This window comes from Pygocentrus nattereri, chromosome 16, assembly GCF_015220715.1.
Source record: "Pygocentrus nattereri isolate fPygNat1 chromosome 16, fPygNat1.pri, whole genome shotgun sequence".
Classification (NCBI taxonomy): Eukaryota; Metazoa; Chordata; class Actinopteri; order Characiformes; family Serrasalmidae; genus Pygocentrus; species Pygocentrus nattereri.
Window position 1 is genome coordinate 28,926,322 of NC_051226.1, and position 26,047 is coordinate 28,952,368.

The window sequence follows — 26,047 nt, forward strand, 5'->3', positions numbered from 1 at the left end:
ACCACAATTTCTGCTGGAAGTTAAGCGCAGAGAAGAAGTGCATGAAAGGAGCTGTCGTTTAGCTATGCCATCTGCTTTCATTTACATTAGCTCTCTCAAATCATTAAAAAAAGCAACAGTGGCAAGAAAAAACTCCCTCAGGACTAAGGAAGAAACCTTGGGAGGAACCAGGCTCACCAGGAGGGACCCATCCTCCTCTGGTCAAACTACAAGTGATTATACTACTAGTATTAATAGCAGTATATTGGTAGTAGGAATAGCTAGGAGTCTATGAGAACATCAATGTAGGGGGGGCAGCTAGTCCAAGGCAGGTGGTGGTAGCTGGGGCGTGGGCAGCTGGTCTGAAGTGGGTAGCAGGAGGGCTCGACAGTCAGTCGTCCTTCAGTGTCCGGCCGGACATGTGGACGATTGTATACTCGGAAAAAATGGCAGGGAGAGGGAATTAGTTTTATTCTGTCTGTTTGTACGTAAAACAGAGGATGTAAACATTTACAGAGTGTGGTTAACGACTCCAGGAGATCTGACTATAACAGCTTAACTAAAAGGAGAGAACCAGAAGGAGACACAGACACGGCAGCACTCTGGAACAGTTTGGCATCCCTCCAATCCACCGTCCACAAACCTGAGTGACCGTGTGCGAGCAGCGGGACGACAGCACCAGCATCTCCGTTTACTACAATTCCCTGTGTCCATGGACCCCTGGATCTGCTGCCTTTATCTAAGGGGGAACATCACCTACCAAAAGCTAAACTGAACAAGTGAGTTTTCAGCCTAGTTTTAAAGACTGAGACTGTGTCTGAGTCCCGACCATTTTCTGGAAGACCATTCCAGAGTTTGGGGGCTTTATAAAAAAAAGCTCTTCCCCCAGCTGCAGCCTTATGAATTCTGGGAGCTATTAATAAGCAAGCACTCTGGGATCTGAGTAGTCGTGATGGCTCATAATGGGAAATAAGGTCTTGCAGGTACTCATGAGCGAGCCCATGTAGGGCTTTATATGTCAATAAAAGAATTTTATAAATGAAGTGATGACAGCACTGGACTAATATGATCAAATTTTCTAGTTTTTGTGAGGACCCTGTCTGCGGCGTTTTGGACTAGTTGAAGTTCGCTTAAATTCCTGACAGTAGTGCATTGCAGTAGTCTAGCTTGGAAGTAATAAAGGCGTGTACTAGTGTTTTTGCATCACGCAGGGATAGGGCATTTCTTATCTTGCCAATGTCGCAAAGATGTAAAAAAGCTGTTCTAGTGATGCTGCCTGTGTGTTGATTGAATGATAAATCTGAATCAATTATGACACCAAGATTTTTTGCTGCTGAGCCAGGTGTAGCTGGAAAGTTGTCGAGATTTAAAATTAAATCTGGTAGTTTATTTCTTGCTAATTTTGGACCCAGAAGGTGAACCTCTGTTTTGTTACTGTTTAGTAGGAGGAAGTTTTGTGACATCCAGCATTTCACGTCTTTTACACAGTCCTCCATTTTCTTTAATCTGTATTTGTCATCAGACTTGGCTGATATGTACAGTTGTGTCTGCGTAACAATGAAAGTTAATACCATGGTTACTTATAACTGTGCCTAACGGTAACATGTATAGAGTAAATAACAAAGGTCCTAAAATAGAGCCCTGCGGAACTCGAAATCTTACTTTTGAATAACTGGAAGATAAATTGTTTACACTAACGACATTCTGTTAGGTAAGATCTGAACCATGATGGGGCTGTCCCTGTGACTCCAACCATGTTTTCTAACCTTTCTAGGAGAATATTGTGGTCTATTGTATCAAAAGCTGCGCTGCGGTCAAGTAGCACTAACAGGGATATGTAGCCATGATCAGAGGCAAGAAGATCATTAGATATCTTAACTAGAGCTGTCTCAGTGCTGTGATGTGGCCTGAAACCAGATTGAAATTTTTCATATATATGGTTCTTATGTAGATATGAACTAAGTTGTTGGGCCACAGCTTTTTCTAAGATCTTTATATAAATGGTAAATTAAAACTAGGCCTGTAATTTGACAATACACTAACATCAAGGTTTGGTTTCTTGATCAGGGGTTTGATAACTGCTAGTATAAAAGCTTTGGGTACATGGCCCAGACTAAGGGACATGTTTACTATAATTAAAAGAGGGTTTATAATAACTGGCAGTACTTCTTTGAGTAATTTTGATGGAATTGCATCGAGTATGCTGATTGTGCAATTTGCAGAAGAGATAATCTTCTCTCGTTCTAGCCGTGGGAGTGGGTAAAAAGTTTCCAGGGTCTTTTCTACAACTGGGTTTTGTTTTATATCAGCCAAGTCACATGACAGCCACGTTGGGTTTAATACTGTGAGTTGAATTTGTTGTCTAATATTTTCAATTTTATTATTAAAGAAGTCCATAAAAACTTCACTGGTGAGAGTTGCTGGGATTTCTGGTTCAGTACCTGCCTGATTTTTTTGTGATTTGGGAAATCCCACTAAACAGAACTCTAGGATTATATTTATTATTCTCGATCAGCGAGGCCAGATATGCTGAGCGAGCTTCAGTGAGAGCATTTCTATAATCTATAAGGCTGTCCTTCCAGGCAGAGTGGAACACTTCCAGCTTGTTTTGTTGCCATTTCCGCTCTAATTTCCGAACTGTTTGTTTTAAGGTCCGGGTTTTATCGTTGTACCATGGGGCGAACTTTTTCTGCCTTATTCTTTTTATTTTAAGTGGCGCCACATGTTCTAAAGTGGATCGGAAGGTATTTTCTAAATAATCGGTTAGGAAATCTAGTTCTATTGGGTCTGATGGGGTGAAAACTGGCGTTGATAGCTCTGGCAGATTTTCTATAAATTGTAGGGAGGTAGAAGGTTTTATTGAGAGCTTTGTTGAATAACGAGGGGACGTATATATTATGGCTAAGACGTAGTTCATATGAAATTAAGTAATGGTCGGAGATTGCTGAGGTTTGCCGTAGGATATTAAGCTTGTCTATGTTAAGACCTAGTGTCAAAACTAAATCTAACGTGTGATTGCAGTAGTGTGTAGGCCCTGTTACATTTTGGGTAAAACCAACAGAGTCTAGAATTTAAGTAAATGCCTTTTTAGTGGGTCGTCTACCTTCTCAAAGTGAATATTAAAATCTCCTACAATTATTACTTTATCGTTGCACACAGCCAGGTTTGCAACGAAATCACTAAATTCTTTTAAAAATTCAGAGTAGGGCCCTGGTGGCCTGTAAATAATGAAAATGCCTTCTTTTTTGTGACCGGATTTGAAACGTGATTGGAAATTACTCAAAGGAAGTGAAAGTGTCACATTGTTTCTGACTAATATCGAGAGTATTTTGGTAGATTACACATACTCCACCTCCCTTGCCTGATAATCTTGGCCTATGTGCATAATTATAGCCTAATGGGGTGGCTTCATTTAAAGCTGAATATTCATCTGGTCTAACCCACGTTTCAGTAAGACAGAAAATGTTGAATTTATGATCGCTTATAGTTTCATTTACGATGACTGCTTTTGAGTTTAGTGATCTTATATTGAGCAGTCCAAATTTTAGATCCAAGTGCTATCATCAGAATACGGATATATGTTGATTAGGTTGTAGGGCTAATTGAGTTTTTCTATGATTAAATTTAGTTTTAATTCGGGGCAAAGACACCGTCTCAATAGAGTTGAACTTGGGTGACGCCTCAAGGCGGATCGCAGACGGTCGGTTTAGCCTGTCTGTCTGCAGCCTGGTCCCAGCTCTGGACTCTGTTTACACTACTCTGCCGACTAACTAAGAGACTATGAGCTATGCTGCACGAAAGTAAGGCAGCTCCCTCCTGCGTGGGGTGGACACCATCCCTACCTATATGACCAGGCTTGCTGTCAAAACGCAACCAATTGTCTATAAAGCCCACTTGATTTTTGGAACACCACTTGGACATCCAGCAGTTTAACGCCGAAAGCCTGCTGTAGGCTTCAGCGCCGCGCCGCATTGGGATGGGGCCAGAGCAGATTACGGCATCAGACATCGTCTGGGCCTGTTTAATCACCTCTCTAATATTAGCCTTAGTTATCTCAGACTGCCGCAGACGGATATCATTGGCCCCTACATGAATGACTATCCTCAAATATCTCTTATCAGCTAACAGTCTAAGGTTGCCACTAATGTCCGGCACTCTGGTTCCCGATAAACATCTAACTGTTACTGCTGGTGCCCCTAAAGGAGTAGCTAATTTCACGTGTTGGACAATCGAGTCTCCTGTAACCAGAGTATTTTTAACAGGCTTCACAGTGGGTGCTTCACTGAACGGGGCAGACCTGTTTGACACGCAAATCGGAGGAGCATGGTGTTCCGGTGGGCTAGTTTTGGCCTCAGCATTAGCCTTAGCTTTCCGGCTAGAACGCAGAGTCATCACCCATTCGTCCCGCTGTGAGGGCTCTAACGCCGGAGTCAAGGGGGTACCAACTCTCCCTAAGGCACCCAGAGCTGCTAACGCTGAGTCTTGCTGCCTGTCCTTTAATAACCCCTGGATGCACACCTCTAACTGGTCCACTTTCTCTGCCAGAAAGCTAACTAACTGGCACTTAGCACAAACACCACCGCTGTCATTATCGCTAGAGGCGGAAAAGGGGGTTAAACTAAACATGCCACACTCCGAGCAGACGAAACAACCAGCAGAAGCCATGATGTTTCAGCTACTTACCGCTTTTGGTCGATTTAGAAGCTAATAGCACAAAACGTTGCTGCAGTGACTGTCGCTCGCAGTGACGCCTACCTGACAATTTTAATGTCCAGTATAAAAGCATCTGGAGGCAAGCTTATGTCCCTGTTCACAGATTTATTTTTTTGTGTAGGCTAATGATGTTTATGTAGGCTGAATGTGCAGTTCGGATGGTTTTAGTACCACATATCTTCCATGCTTTGTACTTTTTCAGGTTTTGTAATCTGTGCCATTACATATGGGGACAAGTATAGGTAAATTGCATTTTTCAAACATATTTGAAAACATGTAAAACATTTTAATGCACTTTAGCATTGGGAATACATTTTGGAATTAAACAATGTATTTTTTAAAAATCTCAAATAAAAAGTATTTTTTTATGTGGGACGTGAGTTTATTATATTGTATGTCCTATATAATTATATTGTGTGTGCGTGTGCGTGTGTGTGTGTGTGTGTGTATCTTTATATATATAAATATATAAAGTTCAACAGTTTCTTTTTTCTAACATCAAAGACCCCCGTTCCTTTCCTAATTTTTTTTTTTAAATATTGGTATTGTTCGTTATGTGGATCAGAAACTCAGGGTGTCCTCGGCAGAAGAAGCTGTGGTTAGAGACCCTCTCAGAAAGTGACTGGGCCCAATGGTGCATTTGGGGAAATGTAGTCGTTGTTGATTTGAATCGATGACGTCGGCGAAAGGCTGTGTCATATTTGCAAACATTAGGAAACCCAGGCAAATGTGGAGCGGGGTAGAAGAGTGGTGTAGAGGTGTGAGACCCGGCAAGACCTGTTCTGGCACCGGGCTTGTCTCTCACATACATGCAGCCGCGCAAACTGGAGGGGCAAAATGGACAAACACTCGAGTTGCAGCAGCTCAGATGGCGCTGCGCCTCACACCAATTCAAACAGAAAACTCTCTCGGAGTCTAGCGAGCTCTGGGTCTCGTCCGTCGAGCATGGAGACCTTAGACAGGTAAGTGAACGGCAAGCCGTGGGAAGGAGTAACTTTTCGCGTGAAGCTTATGTAAACCGGATTTGCTTCGTGGCTGTTTACCTTGGAGCTAAGTAGTTAGACTGGAATGCGAGTAAACACAGGCTAGTAAAAACGAGCGAGGCTGTGAACGAGACCTTAAAGCCTGAGAGGAACCGTTTTCATGGGTGTATATCGTTTTATATCAAAACTGCCTCTGCTGTATTGCTGGTGAGACAAGTTCAACATTTTCTTGAAAGTGGAATTCCATCTGTTTATTTTCCACATTTTCTGCATTCCTAAATTGTTATAATGTTAACAAAGTCATTCCGAGTGGTTTCACGTGATGTAGTGGTGGTAACGTTAACAGGAGCCAGACGTGTAAAGCAGTTAATGCCTCTAAAAGGGACGTCGCAGAAAAGTAAGTCATGAAATGTTCCTGAATGTGTTGTTTGATGCCTAAAACATTGTTTCGGGATGGTTTTGGCATAAAATGCATTCTTTTTAAATCCTTTCATAGCAAATAGACAGATTATTTTGTTTTGAGGCCAAGTACCCAAAGGTTTACCATCATCAACATTACCTTACAATGCACGTGTAGATTTACTGATCATTTTGGACAGCAAATAACATCGCAAACCCCTGGTTCCCATCACCACCAATATAAAGAAATATAAAGTTCCTCTACAATTTCACATCAAACCTCTCTGAATGATTGTTGGCTGAATTTTTGAACTGCATTTTTCAGCAGTTTAGAAAAAGAGCTGCAGTGATTATAACCTCTTCTTCCAAAAAATGTGAATAAAAGAAATGCACTGAGATGTAAATCATTTAAGCTCTATATTCAATTGAAAATAGTGCAAAAACAACACATCAAATGTTGAATACATTTTATTGTTTTAATTGAAAAACACAAACCCATCTAGAAATTAATGGCAGCAACACTTTTCAAAAAAAGTCGGGACAAAGACAACAGAATTTGTGTTGTGTAAGTACAAAATAAATAAATAATTAAGGGGGGAAAAAACCCCAAAGTGGAACATTTTACAACTAATTAGGTTAATTGGTAACAGTCCAGTAACATTGGGTATAAGAAAAGCATCCTAGAGAGGCTGAGTCAAAAGTAAAGGTGCGGAGGGGCTCGACCCGTGTGGGCATTTCTCAGCACAAAACAGCAAAGCACTTATCATCTATGGTACGTAATATAATTAAATGAGGCAGAGGATCTGGAGAAATCTCTGTATGCGAGGAACTTGGATAAAACCAAATGCTAGCAGTGAACTTCAGGCCCTCAGAGGGCACTGCATTAGAAAACAGCCCGATGATTCTGTAGTGGAAATCACAGCATGGACTCGGGAACAGTTCTGAAAACCACTGCTTGCGAATGCAGGTCGTCGCTGCATCCACAAATGTTAAGTTAAAACTCTCCCATGTAAAACAGAAAGCCGCATATAAATAGGATTCAGAAATACAGCCACCTTGTCAACAATAGCATTTCTCGCTTTCAACATTTGATGTGATATCTTTACTATTTTTGATTAAATATAGGGTTAAAATGATGTGCACATCATAGCATTGTTGCTTCACATGCATTTTGCACTTTTTTTGCATTTTCCCAACTTTTGTTTTTGAAAAGAGGGTTGTATCATCAATTTAAGGCATGTAACAGCTTTCTTTTAGTCCCACAGGTGCCCATGTTGAATGGTGCAAACAGTTAATTGCAGCCACAATCTCAAGTCAAATCTCAGGGCCCATCGCATCAGAAACCATCTCTCGAGACTATAAGGTATTTGTGTGTGTGTGTGTGTGTGTGTGTGTGTGTGTGTGTGTGTGTGTGTGTGTGTGTGTGTGTGTGTGTGTGTGTAAGTGTGTAAGTGTGTAAAAGAGAGAGAGAGAGACACAGAAAGTCAGCCAGACAGACAAGCAGACTGACTGAAACATTCCTCACCTCAATGTGTCTGCTTAGGAAATTCATTACAGATGGATCAAGAGCATTAATAGTTATTTGACTGTCTGAATAATGATTACTATCTATTTTATGCACTAAGAAATAACTTTCTAACTTAATGTAAAGTGTGTAAAGTTTTTATATGTTCCAGTTAATATGCACTTGAAGTCTGCATCAATGAGTTGTGCTTTTGCAAAACACTGTTTTTGGCTTCTTGTACCCCACCCTACTTTGAATTGAATATCTATCCTCTTATGCAAGAGACAGCTTACTGCAGACAGAGTGAAAGCTGTTTTAGCTGTTAAGACCTGTGTAAACGAACGCCTCTTATGTGAAAAAAAAATGCTGATTTATGGCCAGCGCTTCTTCCTGAGGTCTCCCCTGCAGCTGACAGTGTACTCATCCAAAATGGTTCTGCAGACCGTGGTGCAACTTTACTTGTGAAATGAGCTCTTAAATGCTCTGAAAGCTACATGTAACCTTTGGTTACTGGTAGGGATAGGAATCATAGCTAAAACTGAATGTAATAAGCAGAATTCTTCTGCAGCTTTAGAGATTTTTTTTTTGTTGAGATTTTTACTTTGGAAAGCTAAATATATTTTATGTCCAAACCCTGCCCTAAAGGCCTTTCGTAGTAAAGGCTTTGCTGTGTAGTTAGAGCATGCATGTGGCAACTGTGCAGGGTGGTGGCTATAAAATATTAAGAGAAAGGATTGTCTACATTCACTTCCCCATTAAATGTATTTACTTTAACTGTGAAAGTGAAATACTGTTCCCAGGTCCACTTACATGTAATACAGAGTTACCAGTTTATTAGGTACCTGAATTTAGCAGCTATTTTGTTAGGTCCTGTATAGGTATAGGTTTACAGTTACTGGAGTCTGCCCTTTGTAGGACAATCTATCAGCCTCTGGAATGGAAATCAAATCATCAAAGAAAAGGGACCACCACCAACCTGATATAATTTGGGTGGTGGATCATTCACAGCACGGTAGTGGAACCATCGTGCTAGTGGTGTTGCACTGGTGTAACCGTATCAGGCACAGCAGTGTTGCTGGAGTTTTTAAACTCTGTAAACTTGCTGGCAACTTTATCAGGCACGTCTTGTAGCTCATTTTTTTCCATTCACAATTTGTCAGTCATCTTCTACCCCTTTCATTCAGCTTTAACCGGGCCTGAAATTAAACCTTAATGTAATCCAAGAATTTTCCATGTGAAACAGCATTGTGTTTTAAGTCCAAACATGACCAAAGCCGAGCAAAATTCTGTCTGAACCCGACTCAAACTACATCTTCATCAGTGCACTGTTTGCATGCTATGCAGAGCTGAAAAAGCAGGATATTGGCCTTGTTTCTTACTTCTATTTCTATTCATTTCTATGCATTCCATCTACTTTCTCACAAGCATGGGTTTTGTCAGTAATACGAATGGGTGACTCCTGCATACCAAATGAATGACTTTTTAAGGTAGAAAAAGTAATAAGTAAGAATAAATCAAGGAGAGAAACTAAAGCAGGCAAAATGCAGGTTTGAAAGTGGAAAGTGGCTGTGAGAACCTGAACATAAAATCTGCTTCAAACATAAAACCCTGCTTGAGCCTGATACACATGGAAAATGATTTCCGAGCTTGTCTTAACCCATCATGAGTAATCAGGTCCTGAATGGCTCAGACAAATATCATAAGCTGTCCCTCTTCAGTGGTCTGTGCCTGACCACAGGTCCGCTGTTAGATGAATGTTTTGGTTGGCAGGCAGTTGTCAACAGCATTGTGAACAGTGTCACAGCAGTTACATTGAAATATTTAAAAGAAACAGCAATGCTGCTGTTTATGACTTTGAATTCATAAACAAGCACCAAATATGAATTATTTGTCCCATTGTGACCGTTTGCTTTAAAAACTCTCTGCTTCCCAGTCTGCATACTCATTTGGAAACTCCAGTAACCTCTGACATTTCACGTCCTGTTCCTCTTTGTATATTTTCTCTGTAATATGGCAAGTCTTGCAAAATCGGCTGAATGGGCGTCACTGTTCTCAAACCTTTGTCTTTGTCACTGTATGGTACGGTCACTGGGGTGATTTCTATAACTGTCCCCTTTTTGTTCCCTCTCCTCTTCTTCTGTTCGTCTCTCTTTTTTCTTGTTGTTTGACATTTTTTGCTCTAGGACTATGATGGTGTTAAAGGATTTCTCTCGGACAGTGATCCTCAGCATACGCCCTCTTCCTTGGCAAGTCCGTGTGTGTTTATCAGTGTGTGTTCCCTAATGCCCAAAAGACATGACTAAACCTGAGTGTGATGTCCAAAAGCTTTACTGAACATTATATAGTAGTCTATCAAGATGTATTAAAAGTTCTGCTGCAGAGGTTTTGGCCACTGCTGGCCAGATGATTCATTGGAGACACAGATGTAAGACTGAAGAGATACACAGGCAAACAGAGAGCAACACAATGCAACAAGCAGAAAAACATGAGCAAGAGATGATAAATAATTAGTTGAGAAAACAGAACGAGACAGGAGAATTGAACATAGAAGGCTCTCTCTGCACAAGGGAGACAAATGCTTTATTATAGGAATAGGACTACTAATATGCCTAAATCCACAAATTCTACCGTATAACAATGAACAAAGGCTGGTGAGGACCTTGAGCCGATTAACTTCATTCCAGCTGACCTCTACTTAGCTTTTATTAAACTAGCAACTTTGTAGCATTTTGTGGTTCAGTATACTTTCAAGAAAACAAGGCTCATGTCCACAGTTTTATTAGAAATGCATGAAACTCTCGTCTAATATGTCATACCCTGCTATGCGCTGACACCGAGCCTCTCTGTTTCCATGACTATGATAATTGGAGCTGCAAGGAGCCATTGTGTGCCTGGTAGTGATGCTGTCCTGTGTGTCTTTCCCTCAGTCTGCCCCTTGGCTCACAGCTGGGCAGCCAACAGAAAGGCTGAATTCTCTGCAGCCTTCTACATTCTGTGAGGCTTGCCAGACAGCTTGGCCATTGTAGGTGGAGTGGTCCTCTGGGTCTCTTGCTCATCTGTTGAATGTCTACGGGGGTTCCACTGCGTGGTTGTATAAGCTGGACCCATACAAATCCAGTCTCTCACAACTAGAGTGCTGTTCTTGGAGCAAGTTCCACACTGGACACATTCAGACTAGAAAGGCAAAAGCCTTTTTGGAGAGGCGCTCTCATTTTGGGAAATTTAAATTTTTTTTTTTTTTTTTTTTTTTCTCTCCTGTCTTGGTTATTTTGTATTGACTGAGTTTAAAGTGGGTTTTGTTGATTGGTTTAGGGGACTTTGGATTTTTCCCTGGCAAGTTCTTTGTGTAGTACTGTAGTACACTATATGGCCAAAAGTATAAGGACACCTGATCAGTATGCCTATATGAGCTCATTGGACATCCTGATGCAAAACAATGGGCAAAGAAATTGAGCTCCTGATGTGCAGTTCTTTTTTGATGTTAATACCAGAGGCAGTTTGGAACGCTGTAGTGAGTAATGCAATAGTGGATAAGCACTGTGTGCTTCAACAGCCCTGATCTATGAGTACGCATGGTCTACCATTTAATGGCAGAGCTGTTGTTGCTCCTAGACACTTCCATTTTACACTTACAGTTTAACAAGGCAGATCTAGTTGAGTGGAAATTTCCTAGCCTGTTTTGTGGCAAAGGTGGTATCTTATGACTGCCTTATTTAAAGCTACTGAGTGTTCAAACTTTGTTCAAAGAGGGCCAGGTCATCCTATCTCAAAATACCTGAGGGCTGAAATATTGTTCATCAGTGATGTCAAAATATTTGGTTTTAAAATATCAGTGCATAGAATTGGAGCTCTCTGTGAACTATAGTGTTTCTTATCACTGTGAAAAAGATGCAAGAAACATCTTTTATTATTGGATTGCTCAGAGCAATTTGGATTGGTAACAAATATAATAAATCATTAAATTGCTTAAAACTAATAATAAAACATGTCTTAATCTTATTCCTATTCAAGTGTTTACTTGTTAAAAAACCTATAACTTTAGTTTTGTTAGTGTTCTTTACATGTCAAATAAATGCAGTGACAGCATTCAGAAATCACTTTACTAAACAAGAAGGTTAAACAGCAAAAATAGCCATGTTTCTCTTTGACCTTAAAGGGTTAATATTTAGTGAACTAAAAAATTTCCTCTGATGAGAAGTTGGTGCTGTGACTCGGTGGGTGCAGTTGCTTCAGTTTGTCTGCCCTCTCCTGAATATTTATTGTAATCTTCGTGCTGAGTTTCATGTCTGTTGCTATTAAATTGATTACAGTCTTTTGAAATATGAGGTGCATGCATTTGCTTTAGCTCTTGATGGAAAAATGATTCAGTAAATGAAGCTGCAGGTTTAGTCGGAGAAGAACTTTGTTAGTCAGAGGTAACTTTGTTACCACAGTGCAGTGCATTATACTGTAATTTTACAAAGCTGCTGCCACTATCAGGTGAAAGGAAATACTGCAGCATACTGGCTGGCGGGCCACTTTATTGAGCACACTCAATAAAAAGAATTCACGAGCCAATTAAAATCAGCCCGTGGGCTGCATTTGGCCCTGCCGCCAGACTTTGGACACCCCTGCCACAGAAGCACAACTTTCGGATCCCTAAAGAATGTTTATATGGATGGTTTATAGCTTTATATAACAATTTTTATAAGTGAAATGTGCAAATGTGAAGAACTATTTTAAAATTACCTCCACATATAAAGCTGTGTTTTTAAGATTTTTTTTTTCCCCCCTAAAACTTTACACTCAAGCCAAGAACCATTTTGGAACACTTATTTTTAAATTAATGGTTCACCAAAAATGTACACAATATACTCCTTGCCCCAAACAATGGAAAGACATGTTTTGGAGTTCAGAAGCTTCTGTCTTTAGTTTTGCAGTAGATCTACAAAACTTATTTACCTTTAAAAAAATATATTCATTCATTCATTCATTCATTCATTCATTCATTCATTCATTCATTCATTCATTCATTCATCCATCCGTTTGTTTGAGTGACAAGCTTGTATTACATTTGCCCCATACCTCCACTCAAAATCTAAAGACCTTAAACATGTCTTGCTTTTTTTATGAACCGTTTTGGGGTTTCCTGTGAAGAAGCATAATTTCCGAGCCATAGTCACCCAGAAAACTATTGCGTTGAAACTATCAGTAGAGTTGAATGCTCTTTCTTGCTTTCACAGTTGCTTTCTTGCTAAGTCTAAGGCTGTTTAGACCTGTGGGCACCAGTTTCTTGCAGACTTTGTAGCCACCAGCTTCTTGTCATTAAACTGCTGTGGCTTTGAGCAGACTGAAGCTCTGAAGACAAAAATACAGCCAGAGTTGATTCTTGTTTATTTTTAAGCCCTGGACATCGGACAGGATATTTTTCTTAAGGCCATAACCAAATGGAGTGGAGAATGGGAGTGGTTGCAAACACTAAACCTGGTCTTGGTTCCTTAAAGTCTTCATAGAACATTGTTATGTGGTAGAGTACAACTGTCCACCACATAATAATGAAAGTTGATATAAGCTGCTGCAAAGGTTTTGAAAACTCTTTGAGTAAAGAGACAGACAGAATAGACACCCATGCAGTAGCCAGACAGACAGCAGGCAGGGAGCGGCAATAAGGGCATGCAGCAGGGAATGTGAGTGGTTGCAAAGGGAAACCTCATGCAGTATATTCTTGCACGTAACCAGTAATTTTGAGAGCTGGTTGTATTTTTGCAAGCTTGAGACTTCACTACGAGCGGTTTCGAGTATTGTGTTGTTGCTGTAATTACATCAGGAAGAGTCCTCATTTCTCATAGTCACACCCATATTTCACTAATTGCTATCGTCCTTCTGCATGTACGGACTTACCTGATTGTCTTTTGTTTTTTAGTGTGTTATTGTAACTCGGTTCCATGGAAAAGATTAAATAAATTGACTTGATTGCTTTTAGATCTGTGTTTTGAAGTATGTGTGCCTTAAACCTAATGCTGTGTTTTTGTGCATCAGGCACTGAGGGAAGGTAATAAGCAAGCACAGATGGAGGAGGCTCCACGTGTACCAGGGGAGACCATCAAAGCCATAGGTAAGGTAAGGTTACATGGCTGTGTTAAACATCTGGCTAAGTAATTATCTCACCATTGACTGTGATTATACAAGTCTGTGAGTTCCTGTCACTTCATTTATTATTCTGTATAATTTTTAAAGTAAAATGTGAATGTAAATAAAGACATTTATAGTGGTCTCATGTGAAATGTTCTGCTTGAGAGCAACTTGTCTGCTCAGGATTGTTCACAGCCATGGCGAGGTGTCTGGAGCATTTTATGCCTCTAAAAGCTCCCTCACAGAAAGCTACAACATGAAATGTCACAGATGTGTTATCTGATGCTTGGGACTTCACTTTATGATAGATTGGAGATGCGATTTTAGCCTAAAGTAGTTTTTCCCCCATACATGGCAAATGTGCAGTGTGTTGTAAGGCACAATAGTCCACAAAGAAAATGTATGCCTTTGAATTTAGCATTATTTACCATTGTTAACATTATGTATGAAAAATATAAAGACATGTAGTTTCACTGGTCATTTTAGATTAGTGAATAAATTAACTGCATTTGTTATAGAAAGACCCATCATTCCTGTGTGTGCGACACGCACACTTTCCGCTGGAGCTCATCTCAGCGGCCATTGAGTGAAAGGCAGGACCCTGGGCAGGTCGCCAGCCCTCCTGAAACTAGTTCACCTGTGACTGCATTTGTTAGTTGAACTAGTTTCATGAGACAGGCCCCTGAGCTTGAAGGTAGGGGGTGGGGGGTGATGGTGGTGGTCACGAGTTTCTTATTATAAGCTAGTATCACATATTTATGACTTTGAAAGTTACTGACCCAAGTCATTTTTATGAGATACTAAGTCAAAACTTTTAATTTAATAAACTTTTTCCATATTCATCATTATAAGACAGCAAGTCAGACTTTTGTAAATATGAAACAGGGCCTCATTATTATGACATAAGTCATTAATTTTTATCGTGTCTCATTATGATGAGATAAGGAGTATAATGACACCCTATCTCTTCATTATACTAAGTCCAAATGATGTGAGATTACCTTTATGATTGTGAAATGCTGTGTCAAAGGTAGGAGATGCTATGTCATAGTTAGAACATGCTAATTTATAATCATGGGAAACTTTCACATTATTATTACGTACCAAATGTCTTTTTTTCAGTGGCAGAAACAGGCTTCCATACTGCACAGTTAAGAATTAAATGAATGTTATATTTCACATTGAAATATTATTATTCTCTGTAACACGGACATCCTCTCTCATTACAGCCAAAGACGTCATGTACATCTGCCCTTTCTCTGGAGCTGTGAGCGGCACCCTGACAATCACCGACTACAAGCTTTACTTCAAAAGTCTCGCTCGGGTAGGCAATGTTTTCTGCTTTCCTGTTCAAGAGATTTTAGTGGCCATTAAAATTGACCTTGTCCATGAATCAGCAATGAACAGTTGTCAGTTTGCATGATTTATATTTAAAATGTATATCACTTTCCAAAAAAGTGTGTTTTCTTCAGTTTTTTTTTTCCTGCATGATTTGAGCACAGCAACTGCACTGTGTGTGAAAATGTAATAATTAATAAACCAGTAAAATTCCTTGGAATAAGAATTCTCTTTACATTAACTTACATTAAAAGATAACAATTTATTTGCCTCTTGTTTGGGACAGTGAAGATATTCTCTTACTAGTCTCCCTCATTCATTAGAGCGCTTGAAAAAGCACTCTGTTGTTATCTTATCTACTTCTTCGTATTCTGCTTCCACACTTTTCTGCAATTAATACAGCCCGAACTGCTTAACGTACAGACTCCGTTCAAACAGCATTTCGAAGGTCTCGGCGCTGTGACTTGTGCTATGTATTTTTGGAGTCGATCGGATTGGTAGTTTTTATTAAAATTAAGTTTAAAAATTAAAATCCTCCCATAAGACTGAATGGCGGAATGTTCAGAACTTCAAATTCTAACTGACATCAATGAGGCCAGCAGGCCATTCAGTCTCACAGGCACAGCTGATCACGCAGGGAATCTGCTTTAAAATCCTTAAACTTTCACCTAGAAACTCCTTTTCAGTTTTAAATGGTAGAGAAACGTGTCCTTTCTGAAACCTCAAAATATCTCATCATTTTATCGGTTAGCTTTAGAGCTATGAGCATTTGTTTGGCACTAGGCACAGAAAACTGCCCCATTCACTCCCATGTAAATTTCTCAAAATCAGAATCTGCTTATTTCAAGATTTTCTCTGTGTTTAACTTGTCATAACTCAGACATTTTCTTCTCAATACACACAACATTACACCAAAATAATCCTCAAGGGGTCATATCTCACACCATCTATCCGGTTAAGCGATGGAGTAAACATTTCCCGAGTTATGACTGTTTGTTCAGAGGGTGCAAATCGGACTCAAACAAGGATTCTCCACTAAGAGCTGCATAATAACAGTGAGAATTAATGTGAATGACCCCCCCCCGACCCCCCCCACATACATCTCTCCCTCTCTCTCACTCACACACACACACACACACACACAGACACATACCTAAGAAGGTGTTGTTCATCTACACAGAAACACACACTTGCAGCTCTTTTCAAGCACTCTTGCAGTTCCTTCAGGAAATGCACATCTAGTTTTTATTACGGTTTTATTTTGAAATCTTTGAAAGTCTTTGCGTGTTTTGTTATTGGTTAAAGTCCAGGATTATAATTAAAGTCCAATATTATAATTTGTTTTGTAGAAAAATCCTGAAGTCAATTACTAATCCAAGTAATCAGTAGATTTTGTTACTGATCTAATCAATATTGACACTTAATCCCTTATATTTACATAGCATTGTATTGTTTCTATAAGGATCCTCCTTTTGTTTTGGATGTTAACCTGGGAGCTATAAGCAGGTTGGAGACAATTGGGGTGCAAAGTCATGGAGAGAACACGCGGGGCCTAGAAATAGTCTGCAAAGTAAGTTAGTCTGTCTTTACTCTCAACTTGTACTCACACTGTCTTATAAATTTTATTTACTTTAAGTGCTGTCAAACAAAACATCTATGTGTTCTCATCCACTTAAAGGACTTAAGAAACCCAAGGTTTGCCTATAAAAAGCAAGAACAAAGCAAGCTGGAGATCCTTGAGGTGCTGTCCAAGTATGCGTTCCCTCTCTCTCATGACTTGGTAAGGCCTAAAGCAAGCACCAGTGGTTAGTCTTCTTTAGCAAGGTCAGTTACAAAAGTGCAATATTATGTAATAAATTGCTTGAAGAAATACACACTTCACTCATTTATTACTCATTTTAATTAATTTGCTCACCAGAAGCATTTTCTTTTTGATTATTTAGCCGAGTTAAAATACAGCAATAAAGCTAATATTCACTTGGTAAATAACCTGTGATAAAAATCTGTTCTTCCAAAACATGTAGTATTTCATATTGTATTCGTTGCATTCTGTTACTTAATCATGGTGCAGTTTCATCGTTATGTAGTTTGACATATGCTGTCTTGGCCTGTAGCCTCTTTTTGCCTTCAGGTACCAGGAGAAGTTCCCAGAAGATGGCTGGAAGGTTTATGATCCTATAGCTGAATACAAGAGACAGGTAAAAGGCTTTTGCAACACTAGCTTATTTTACTAGCTTAGTTTACATAACATCATGAGATATTTGTTTGTGGTATTTCCTGTCAGGAAACAACTTGAAGCGCATGCAGCTGACCACAATACAACAAAGTAAATATAGATATATAGGTGTAAGAGACAAAAAAATGGCATGCATTACTAGGTCAAGATCAAGGTACCTTTTACATTTACCTCTTGGAACGGTGCATTAAAGTGTGTAAATGTGTTTAGGTTCATGCACAAATTGTTAAGTTTTTCATAACACTTGCATAATGTAAGGCCAAATAGAAATGTCAAACAGATTAGCTTTGTGCGTGGCAGATTATTTTAACTGGGCCTGTTATATTGGCACTTTTAATACAAACTATTATTCATTATTTATCTACAGTCCTGGGCAGTCAAGGTCAGGGACCACCCTTTCATTTCAAAAGCACAATTTGTTCACCTTTTCGTGTGTGTGTGTATATGTGTGTGTATACATACATTCAAATGACAATAGTACAAAGGCAAAATATCTAATGTTGAAACAGAGAAAAATGTATGTTTTTTGAAAAATAAATGGCCATTTGAATACCAGCAACACATTAAAAAAAAAAAAAGTTGGGACAGCGGAAACAAAAAAAAAACTAGAAAGTTGAGTAATGCATCCAGAACTGAAGATGAGGAGGGGTTTACCTCTCTGTGAAAGAATGCATGGGCAAATAGTGCAACAATTCAAGAATAACATTTTTCAGTGCAAAATAGCAAAAAACCTGGGATTTTATTATCTACAATACATAATATCATTAATATCATTAAGAAATTCAGAGAAATCTCTGTATCCATTTAGCAAGGCTGAAAGCCAGTATTTTCTGGCTGTGTCTTTGTGCCCTCAGACATGATGCTACAGTGGAAGTCACTGCGTCCACTCAGGAACACTTCCAAAAACCACTGATTCTGAGCACAGTTTGTCGATGCCACCACAAATGCAAGTTTAAACTCCACCATCCAATGATGAAACCACATATAAACAGAATCCAGAAACCCTGCCACCTTTACTGGGCCCAGGCTCATTTAAGATGGACTGAGGTGAAGTGGAAAAGTGTCAAATCAAAATTTTAAATTCTTTTTGGAAATTGTGAACACTGCGTCATCTAAGGACCACCCAGCTTGTTATCAGCTCACATTATAAAAATCAGCATCCATGATGGTATAGGGGAGCATTAGTGCACATGACATGAGTGACTTGCACACCTGTAAAGACACCATTAATGCTGAACGATATATACAGGTTTTGGCAACACATGCTTCTATCCAGATAACGTCTTTTTCCGGGAAGGCCTTGCTTATTTCAGGAAGATGTCAAACCGCATTCTGCATGCATTACAACAGCATTCCTCTATAGTGCGAGTCCAGGTGCTAAACTGGCATGTGTGAAGTTCAGACTTGTCACCTATTGAAAATGTTTGACATGCTACCAAATGAAAAATATGACAAAGTAACCCTGAACTTTTGAGCAGCTGAAATTATCAAACAAGAACGAAAAAACATTTTGCTTTCAAAACTACAGCAATTACAGCCTCCTCAGTTTCCAAAAGCTAACAGAGTGTTGTTAAAAGAAGAGATGATGCAGCACAGTGGTAAACATGTCCCTGTCCCAATTGTTTTGGAACATGTTGCTGGCATCACATTCAAATTTTGCATATATTTTTCAAAACGCACAAATTTCTCGGTTTCAACATTTTGTACTATTTCTAATTTAATCTACAATTTAAATGATTGGCATATCATTGAATTCTATTTTTATTTACATTTTGCACAGCGTTCCCACTTTTTGGGAAACAAGGTTATTTAATTACACAGAAGCTCTTTGGGCTTTTTCTACAATTTTACTTTTTAATATGAAAATTTTCTAAAGAATATATTTCTAAGACCTAGGGATATATTTTTGTTACTTTTTGTGTCTCTATGAGGTCTATGGTATGTTTGTGTGACATTTGTTCTCTTCGTGGACATCGTAGCACATGGAGAGTGATTATTCTTTGAGAAGTTATTGTGACATGAGATAAGGACGTGTTTATGCTCATTAACAAACTGTGACAGACATGGCAGTGGCCTATGGTTATGGAACTGTGTATTTCCTTGCATTACTGAGTCAAAGGTGAGTTTGTGGAGATTCTGGAGCTTTCAAGGTTGAGACCCAGCACCTGCTGCAGATGTCATTAGGATGCACATGAGGGGCACTATTTTTGTTGACTGAACTTAACCAAAGGCATTGTGTTTACTTATATTACTGAATCAATCAAATTCTCCATTATGATATGTAATGATGAAGTTCAGTCTTAGAAGTTGGTTGCATTTTTGACTGGAAATTAAATAACTGATGGATGGTTTGTCTCTTTTGCGCAGTTCTCTTCACTTTGAGGTAAAGTGTTACTTTTGGACTTCAGGGCATAGATGACTACTAATACAGACTTCAGCAGAGACTATGAACAGTTCATCTTTTTAAAATGTAGAGGGCCTCATTCTTCAATATCTTCCCAATTTTGTTCTTAAATGTGTTCTTGAGAAAGGTCCTTAGAAAAGATCTATGTTAGATTCATGACGTGTTCTTGAAGCACAGAATTGTTCACACCTTTTGTGCTCTTGAGTGTATGTAGATTGGGTTTTAATAAGAAATATTTTCTTAAGAATGGTTGGTGAATGAGGCCCAGAGTGGTAATTCAGGGCAGCTCTGTGTGTTACACAGGGTCTTCCTAATGAGAGCTGGCTCATCAGTAAGATTAACAGTAGTTATGAGGTGTGTGAGACATACCCAGCGCTGCTTGTCCTGCCTGCCAGCATCAGCGAAGATGAGCTGAGAAGAGTGGCCGCCTTCAGAGCAAAGCGCCGTTTTCCTGTAAGTATACAACACTTGTTTTTGTCATTAAATAAACTTACAGGGTATATATACTTTTCAGTTTATTAAGACTGAATGTCTTTTCACTTTGTCCTTTATAAGTCTGACCACAAAAGTATGTAATCATAAGATTTAACAAAGATGCGTTTAAAAACAAGTGAAAAGGAAAAAAGTATTCAAGCACCATAAATTATCATCATTAGTACTTACTGGCAGTTACAGCTTAGAGGCGTCTATGTGATGAGCTTTTTTTGCAGAATTGTGATTTCAATTTTGGCCTTTTCCTCTTTGCACTCCCTCTGTTGGATTTCCAAGTTCAAAGTCGTCCATAAATTTTTTTTTTTGTTTTTTTTTTGAGTGGGATTCTAGTCAGGAGATTGGTTAAGCAATGCAGGCACCTTCACCTTTTTTAGAAACCAGTCAAGTTGTTTTGGTTGTATGTTTGGGGTTGTTTTTGTGTCGAAAGGTCCATGTTCACCATTTATACTGATGAGATTAAATGTCCCTAAAATATGTCCACATCACTCCATTCAGGTTTCTTTTGATAAGGTGTACATAGATGTCAAACTGTAGTGAGTTACCCTTATATTCACAGCTCCCATGTTGTATAATTCATTGATACCCGTATAACACAATGTTAAAAACACCAACAGCAATTTATCCTGTTTTTACATAAAATTTTTATTAGCATTTAAGCTAAAAATTTTTATTTGTTTACATGTCTTTGCTTATGCTTAAGAAGACATGCTATTTTGTTCATGTTTCTAAAACTGTACATTTAAAATCAGTGTAGGCACAAAAAAAACCTCCCCCCTTGCTGTGTGTGTATGACACATGATTTTAATGAATTAATAATAGTAATGGCAACTGCAATACGTGTTTCCTTGCTGTTAGATAAATGTTACCTTTTTTTTTCCTCAGGTACTATCATGGATTCATCCTGAGAGTCAGGCGGCTATAGTTCGTTGCGGTCAGCCTCAGGTTGGCCCCTCGGACCGCCGCTGCAGAGAGGATGAGCGATACCTCCAGACCATCCTGGATGCCAACGCCCAGTCGCATAAACTCTGCATCTTTGATGCCCGGCAAAGCAGTGTGGCAGACACCAACAAAGTAAGAAAATGAATTGAGCATATCAGAACTGCAACTGATTCTATTGGTAAACACTAAAGAAGGTATCAGATATCAAAACATCTGTATAGATAAATGTGCAAAAAGAATGCAGAGGCCTAAACATGTATTCAGAGATGTGTTTTGAATGCATTACAGGGTCTGCTTCATCTTCAGGCTACAGTGATGATTTTTTTTTTTTTTTTTTTTTTTTTAGTTACTAAAACAGTTTCTAGTAATGCATTTTTAAGCCAGTTAGGCTTTCACTTACACAGGGTGGTTATTTTTATCAATTTACATGTTTAGCTTGTACCAGTTAGCAAGATAATCAGTGAATACACATAACAAAATCCCCAGAATCCCAGTGTTTGTGTCCAGCTGGATGTAACTGAACACTGCATGTATAAGATCAGTAGTGGGAAATTGGCTATGCATCTGCAAGCTTGATGTTATTTGTCAGGGTCTCGCATTTGAATTAAATCTGTGGCTGAGACACATGTGCAGCCTCTGACAGGACCATACTTGTGATGCTAATTCTAAACACCATTTCATGGACAAGATGGATGGACACATTTAGATGTGTCATTAGGAAGCTTAAAGACACAAGAAGAAGGCGGACATTCTGGTGAAACACTATCCATGTGGTTGCCAGGAGCTGGATCCAACTGGACAGCTTTAAATAAACAAGAAAAATGATTTTGGAATTTGTGGGGTTTTTATCCAGAAGCAAAATGGTGTTTTTCTCTTCTTACAGGCCAAAGATGGCGGCTATGAGAATGAGAGTTTCTATCCTAATGTGGAGCTGAACTTTCTGGAGATTCCCAACATTCATGTAATGAGGGAATCCTTGCGCAAGTTAAAGGAGGTGGTATATCCTGCTATTGATGAGCAGCGGTGGTTCTCCTCTATAGATGCCACACACTGGCTGGAGTACACCAGGGTGAGGAGTGGGCTCATTTGCTTTTTCGAAGTTTCTAAAAGTTATTTAAAGGGTAACTGTATTCCTGTATTTTGGCGTGTGTTGCATGCAAATAGCATTGCTGGCTCACACAGATGCTGTATACTGGATTAAAGCCTTATTCTGTTCTAGCTTCTTGGACTTCTCAAGGTCTGAGCAAAGTTTAAATGGTCAAATGCCCTCTGCCTGTAGCTGTTATTGGCTGGTGCTGTAAAGATTGCTGACAGAATTGAGTCTGGGAAGACCTCAGTAGTGGTACACTGCAGTGATGGATGGGACCGCACAGCACAGCTCACCTCTCTGGCCATGCTGATGCTAGACTCACATTACCGCTCGCTGAGGGGCTTCCAGGTGCTGCTGGAGAAAGAGTGGCTCAGCTTTGGACACCGCTTTGCCTCGGTAATGCTAATCTTGAAGTCTAAGATCAAGTCTGTCTTGGTTCACATTTGTGTTGGTAAATGACCCACATCTGTCATTAGTGAGAACACACCTTTGCCCTGAAAGGACCCACATGTGCATATTTTCCAAATCAATAAAGTCACGTGCTGCATGGGCACAGGCATTGTGAACAAAAGCAAAAAATGCCATATTTGCTAAATTTGTGCTACTTTAATCCTGTAATGTGACTGTAGCCTGATGTCATTAGTGGTGATTAATGAATGTCTGTCACTATTTGAAAGCAAGTGGTGAGCTGCTATATAAATACATCATGCTAAGTGATCCCTGCCTTGGTTTCTTGTTCTCTCAGAAGTTAGCAACACTTCCCATTCTCTCTTGGAGAAAATGGCTTGGAGCTCTTTTTGTTCTTTTACAGTGTGTGGCTGTTTATACACAGAACACTCCTAATTACTCTGACTATGTGCTGATTGTCTCTCTCAGCGCGTAGGACATGGGGATGAGAACCATGCTAACTCGGAGCGCTCTCCTCTGTTTGTGCAGTTCATAGACTGTGTTTGGCAAATGACCAGGCAGGTGAGTAATATTTTCTGCTAACAAAATAGCTGACTTTGCACTAACAGCAGATAAGAAAGTAAAAATTGTTACCTTTACCATTAAGGGTATATTTTCCCTCATTTTCAGTATACTGGAACCAATATACGTGAACCTTCACACATAAAGTCAACTCAAGGCTGATATAATATTGTTAGCCATTGTTTCATTTCCCTCCTCAGTTCCCCTCTGCGTTTGAGTTCAACGACCTGTTTCTTATTACCGTTATGGATCATCTCTACAGCTGCCTGTTCGGGACATTCCTCTACAACAGTGAGCAGGAACGTGTTTCAAAGGCAAGCGTACAGATAATTCAGGGCACCTGTTGTGTCAGATAGGCTGAATTACATATTTTGGTACACAGATTTAGCACAATCTTGTACCAAACCACACTGTCTCAAGTGATGCACTACTGAAAACAGACTAGATTTAGCTTTATTGTGTACATATTCTTTAAAGTGAAGTGAGTCTTGAAAGAAGGTCCTGGAAAAACTCCAAGAAACAGATGAATTAAATACACAAGTTCTCTCCGAGTTAACCTGAATTGGAAAGCATATACCTTCCGAACTGTAATGTATTTCCGAATGAAATGCTGTATCAGGGAGGTTCTCTGAGATACTAGTGTTATCTGTAGAAGGGGTTGTTGAAACATATTTTTTAAAATAATATTATTTTCCTCCACCCATTGGTGCATGTGATGTAATCAAAACTCAGATGTTTTTTTGTCTTTGAGAGATATGGCATGATTAAACATGTTTAATATAAACAGGAGCACAAATTAACAAGGAAAAAGTCAATTTTACTTACAGACTGATTTCTGTATTGTTTTCCTCTCTATAGGAAGTGTTTAATAAGACTGTGTCACTGTGGTCCTACATAAACACTCAGGCTGAGGACTTCACCAACCCACTTTATATGAACTATGAACATCATGTTCTGTACCCTGTAGCCAGCCTCCGGCACCTGGAGCTCTGGGTCAGCTACTATGTACGCTGGAACCCTCGCACAAGGCCACAGGTGAGTACTGTATGGCAGTGTTTTCAAATGAGTCTTCTAAGTAAGCTGTTTATATTTAGCCATAAAAATATCAGTGTTTGGTTACACAAAAACATTTTTGCCCTTACTGACTGAAATTCTGGGGTGTTTTTATACACATATTTTGTAAAATATTCAAAATAACAACCAAAACTACCAACTTAATGTCAAACAGTAGAAAATGTTATATATATATAAGACACACACACACACACACACACACACACACACACACACACACACACACACACACACACACACACACATATATACATACATACATACATACATACATATATATATATATATATATATATATATATATATATATATATATATATATATATATATATATATATATATATATATATATATAAATAAAATGGTAGATTCAGTCCGTTTTGTTTTGTTGGAGAAGAATACAGAATGGTTGATGGCAAATGCTCTTGGATTAAGATACATTTTGCAGCAGCTTCTCATATAAAATAGATTTTGTTCACAAATTATTTCAAATTATTATTTTAACCATGTACATTCTGTGAGGCAAAAGCCTCGTTTATAAGAATTTTTTTCTAACTATCTTAGGAAAGTGAACTAGTACTTTTAAGCACAAAGTAAATCTGGCCTATCTCTCTTTAAATTTCCTTCTCCCTTTCTATCTTTTTCTTAGGTGCCTGTTCACCAGCATGTGAAGGAACTGCTAGTGATGAGGGCGGAGTTGCAGAGGAGAGTGGAGGAGCTACAGAGAGAAGCCTCTTCATCTCGCTCCCTCTCCTCATCCTCAGACCTTGGGGGAACAGCTATGCACACCACCGTATGATAAATCTACAGGAACAGAGCGAATGAAACTAGCCACTAAAATATTTTCAGGCTTGCAATGCATTGTCCAAAACAATACTCTTCAGCCTTTAATGTCCATTTCCCTAATTCCTTCTTATTTATAAGAGGACCATGCCTGTGTAATGAATTTAATGTGTGAGATAAGCTCATATTTCATCTTAATCATGTGCACATAAGTTTGGATACACCTGGTCAAATTACATCTTGATTTTCTAAGTGAAAATAAGTGAACACATCCTGTACAGAGAACACACTTTTGCACATTATAACACAGAATTACTGTTTATTTGCTGAATTTAAAAGAAAAGAAACATAAAACTGGCCTGTGCAAAGGTTATGGCACGTTTTATATGGTATGTTACTTTCACAAAACATGAAATGTGACCAGGAAGGTTAAAACCTTTGCATATGACTGTATACTTTGGTGGATAGATGGCAGCTTTTTCAGTGCTGGTGGGCCCCTTTGCACCATGACAATGTGGTTGGGCTGCCACCTGGTGGACATACAGTAATGGATTGTGGGTGTTTCCGCATAAGTGCACAAAGTAATATTTTAGATTTTATCATTAAGAGTTTAAGGCTGCTTATTTACAAACCTGGAAAAAGCTATAGGAAGTAACTCCAGGGTTGCCTTCAGCCATGTTAACAATAAAACTGTTCTCAGCTAAAAGACTTCTGCCTTATGACCAAGACCATCTCATGTACTACTGTTTTAGTGACAAATTCCCCTCAGTGTATATTTACAATGGCAAACAGTGTGCTACTACATGCCCATATCAAATTACCTTGATCTTGCAAGCTTTTAAACAAGGGGGACATGTGTATTTATCATGTGTGTTATGACTACCTGTATTAACATGGCTAAAGTTTGACAGCAACAGTGTGAACTCCAGTAATGTGTCAGGTGCCATCAACTGCTTGTCAATACTAATATACTGTGTTTCAGAGTTTGGGATTTTTGTATTTTTTTGTATGTCCAATACACTAAATGCCCAAA

General features: G+C 39.1%; 1 protein-coding gene across 7 annotated transcripts; it reads left to right on the forward strand.

Moving 5' to 3' along the window:
* The first annotated feature begins 739 nt into the window (after window positions 1-739).
* Window positions 740-26,047, forward strand: mtmr1b (myotubularin related protein 1b). Of its 7 annotated transcripts, none has more exons than XM_037545824.1 (16): window positions 740-758; window positions 7,332-7,437; window positions 9,762-9,824; window positions 13,597-13,672; window positions 14,919-15,013; window positions 16,490-16,597; window positions 16,706-16,807; window positions 17,142-17,225; window positions 19,971-20,120; window positions 21,042-21,230; window positions 21,982-22,167; window positions 22,378-22,584; window positions 23,065-23,157; window positions 23,358-23,471; window positions 24,016-24,192; window positions 24,881-26,047. In XM_037545824.1, the coding sequence occupies exons 4-16, from the start codon at window positions 13,627-13,629 to the stop codon at window positions 25,028-25,030; spliced, it is 1,701 nt and encodes a 566-aa protein (XP_037401721.1). In that variant the 5' UTR covers window positions 740-758; window positions 7,332-7,437; window positions 9,762-9,824; window positions 13,597-13,626; the 3' UTR covers window positions 25,031-26,047. The 7 variants fall into 7 exon arrangements, with proteins under 7 accessions (XP_037401721.1, XP_017560829.1, XP_017560830.1 ...); XM_017705340.2 differs by lacking the exon at window positions 740-758 and adding an exon at window positions 5,289-5,654; XM_037545823.1 differs by lacking the exon at window positions 740-758 and adding an exon at window positions 5,618-5,654 and having other exon boundaries at window positions 9,762-9,828.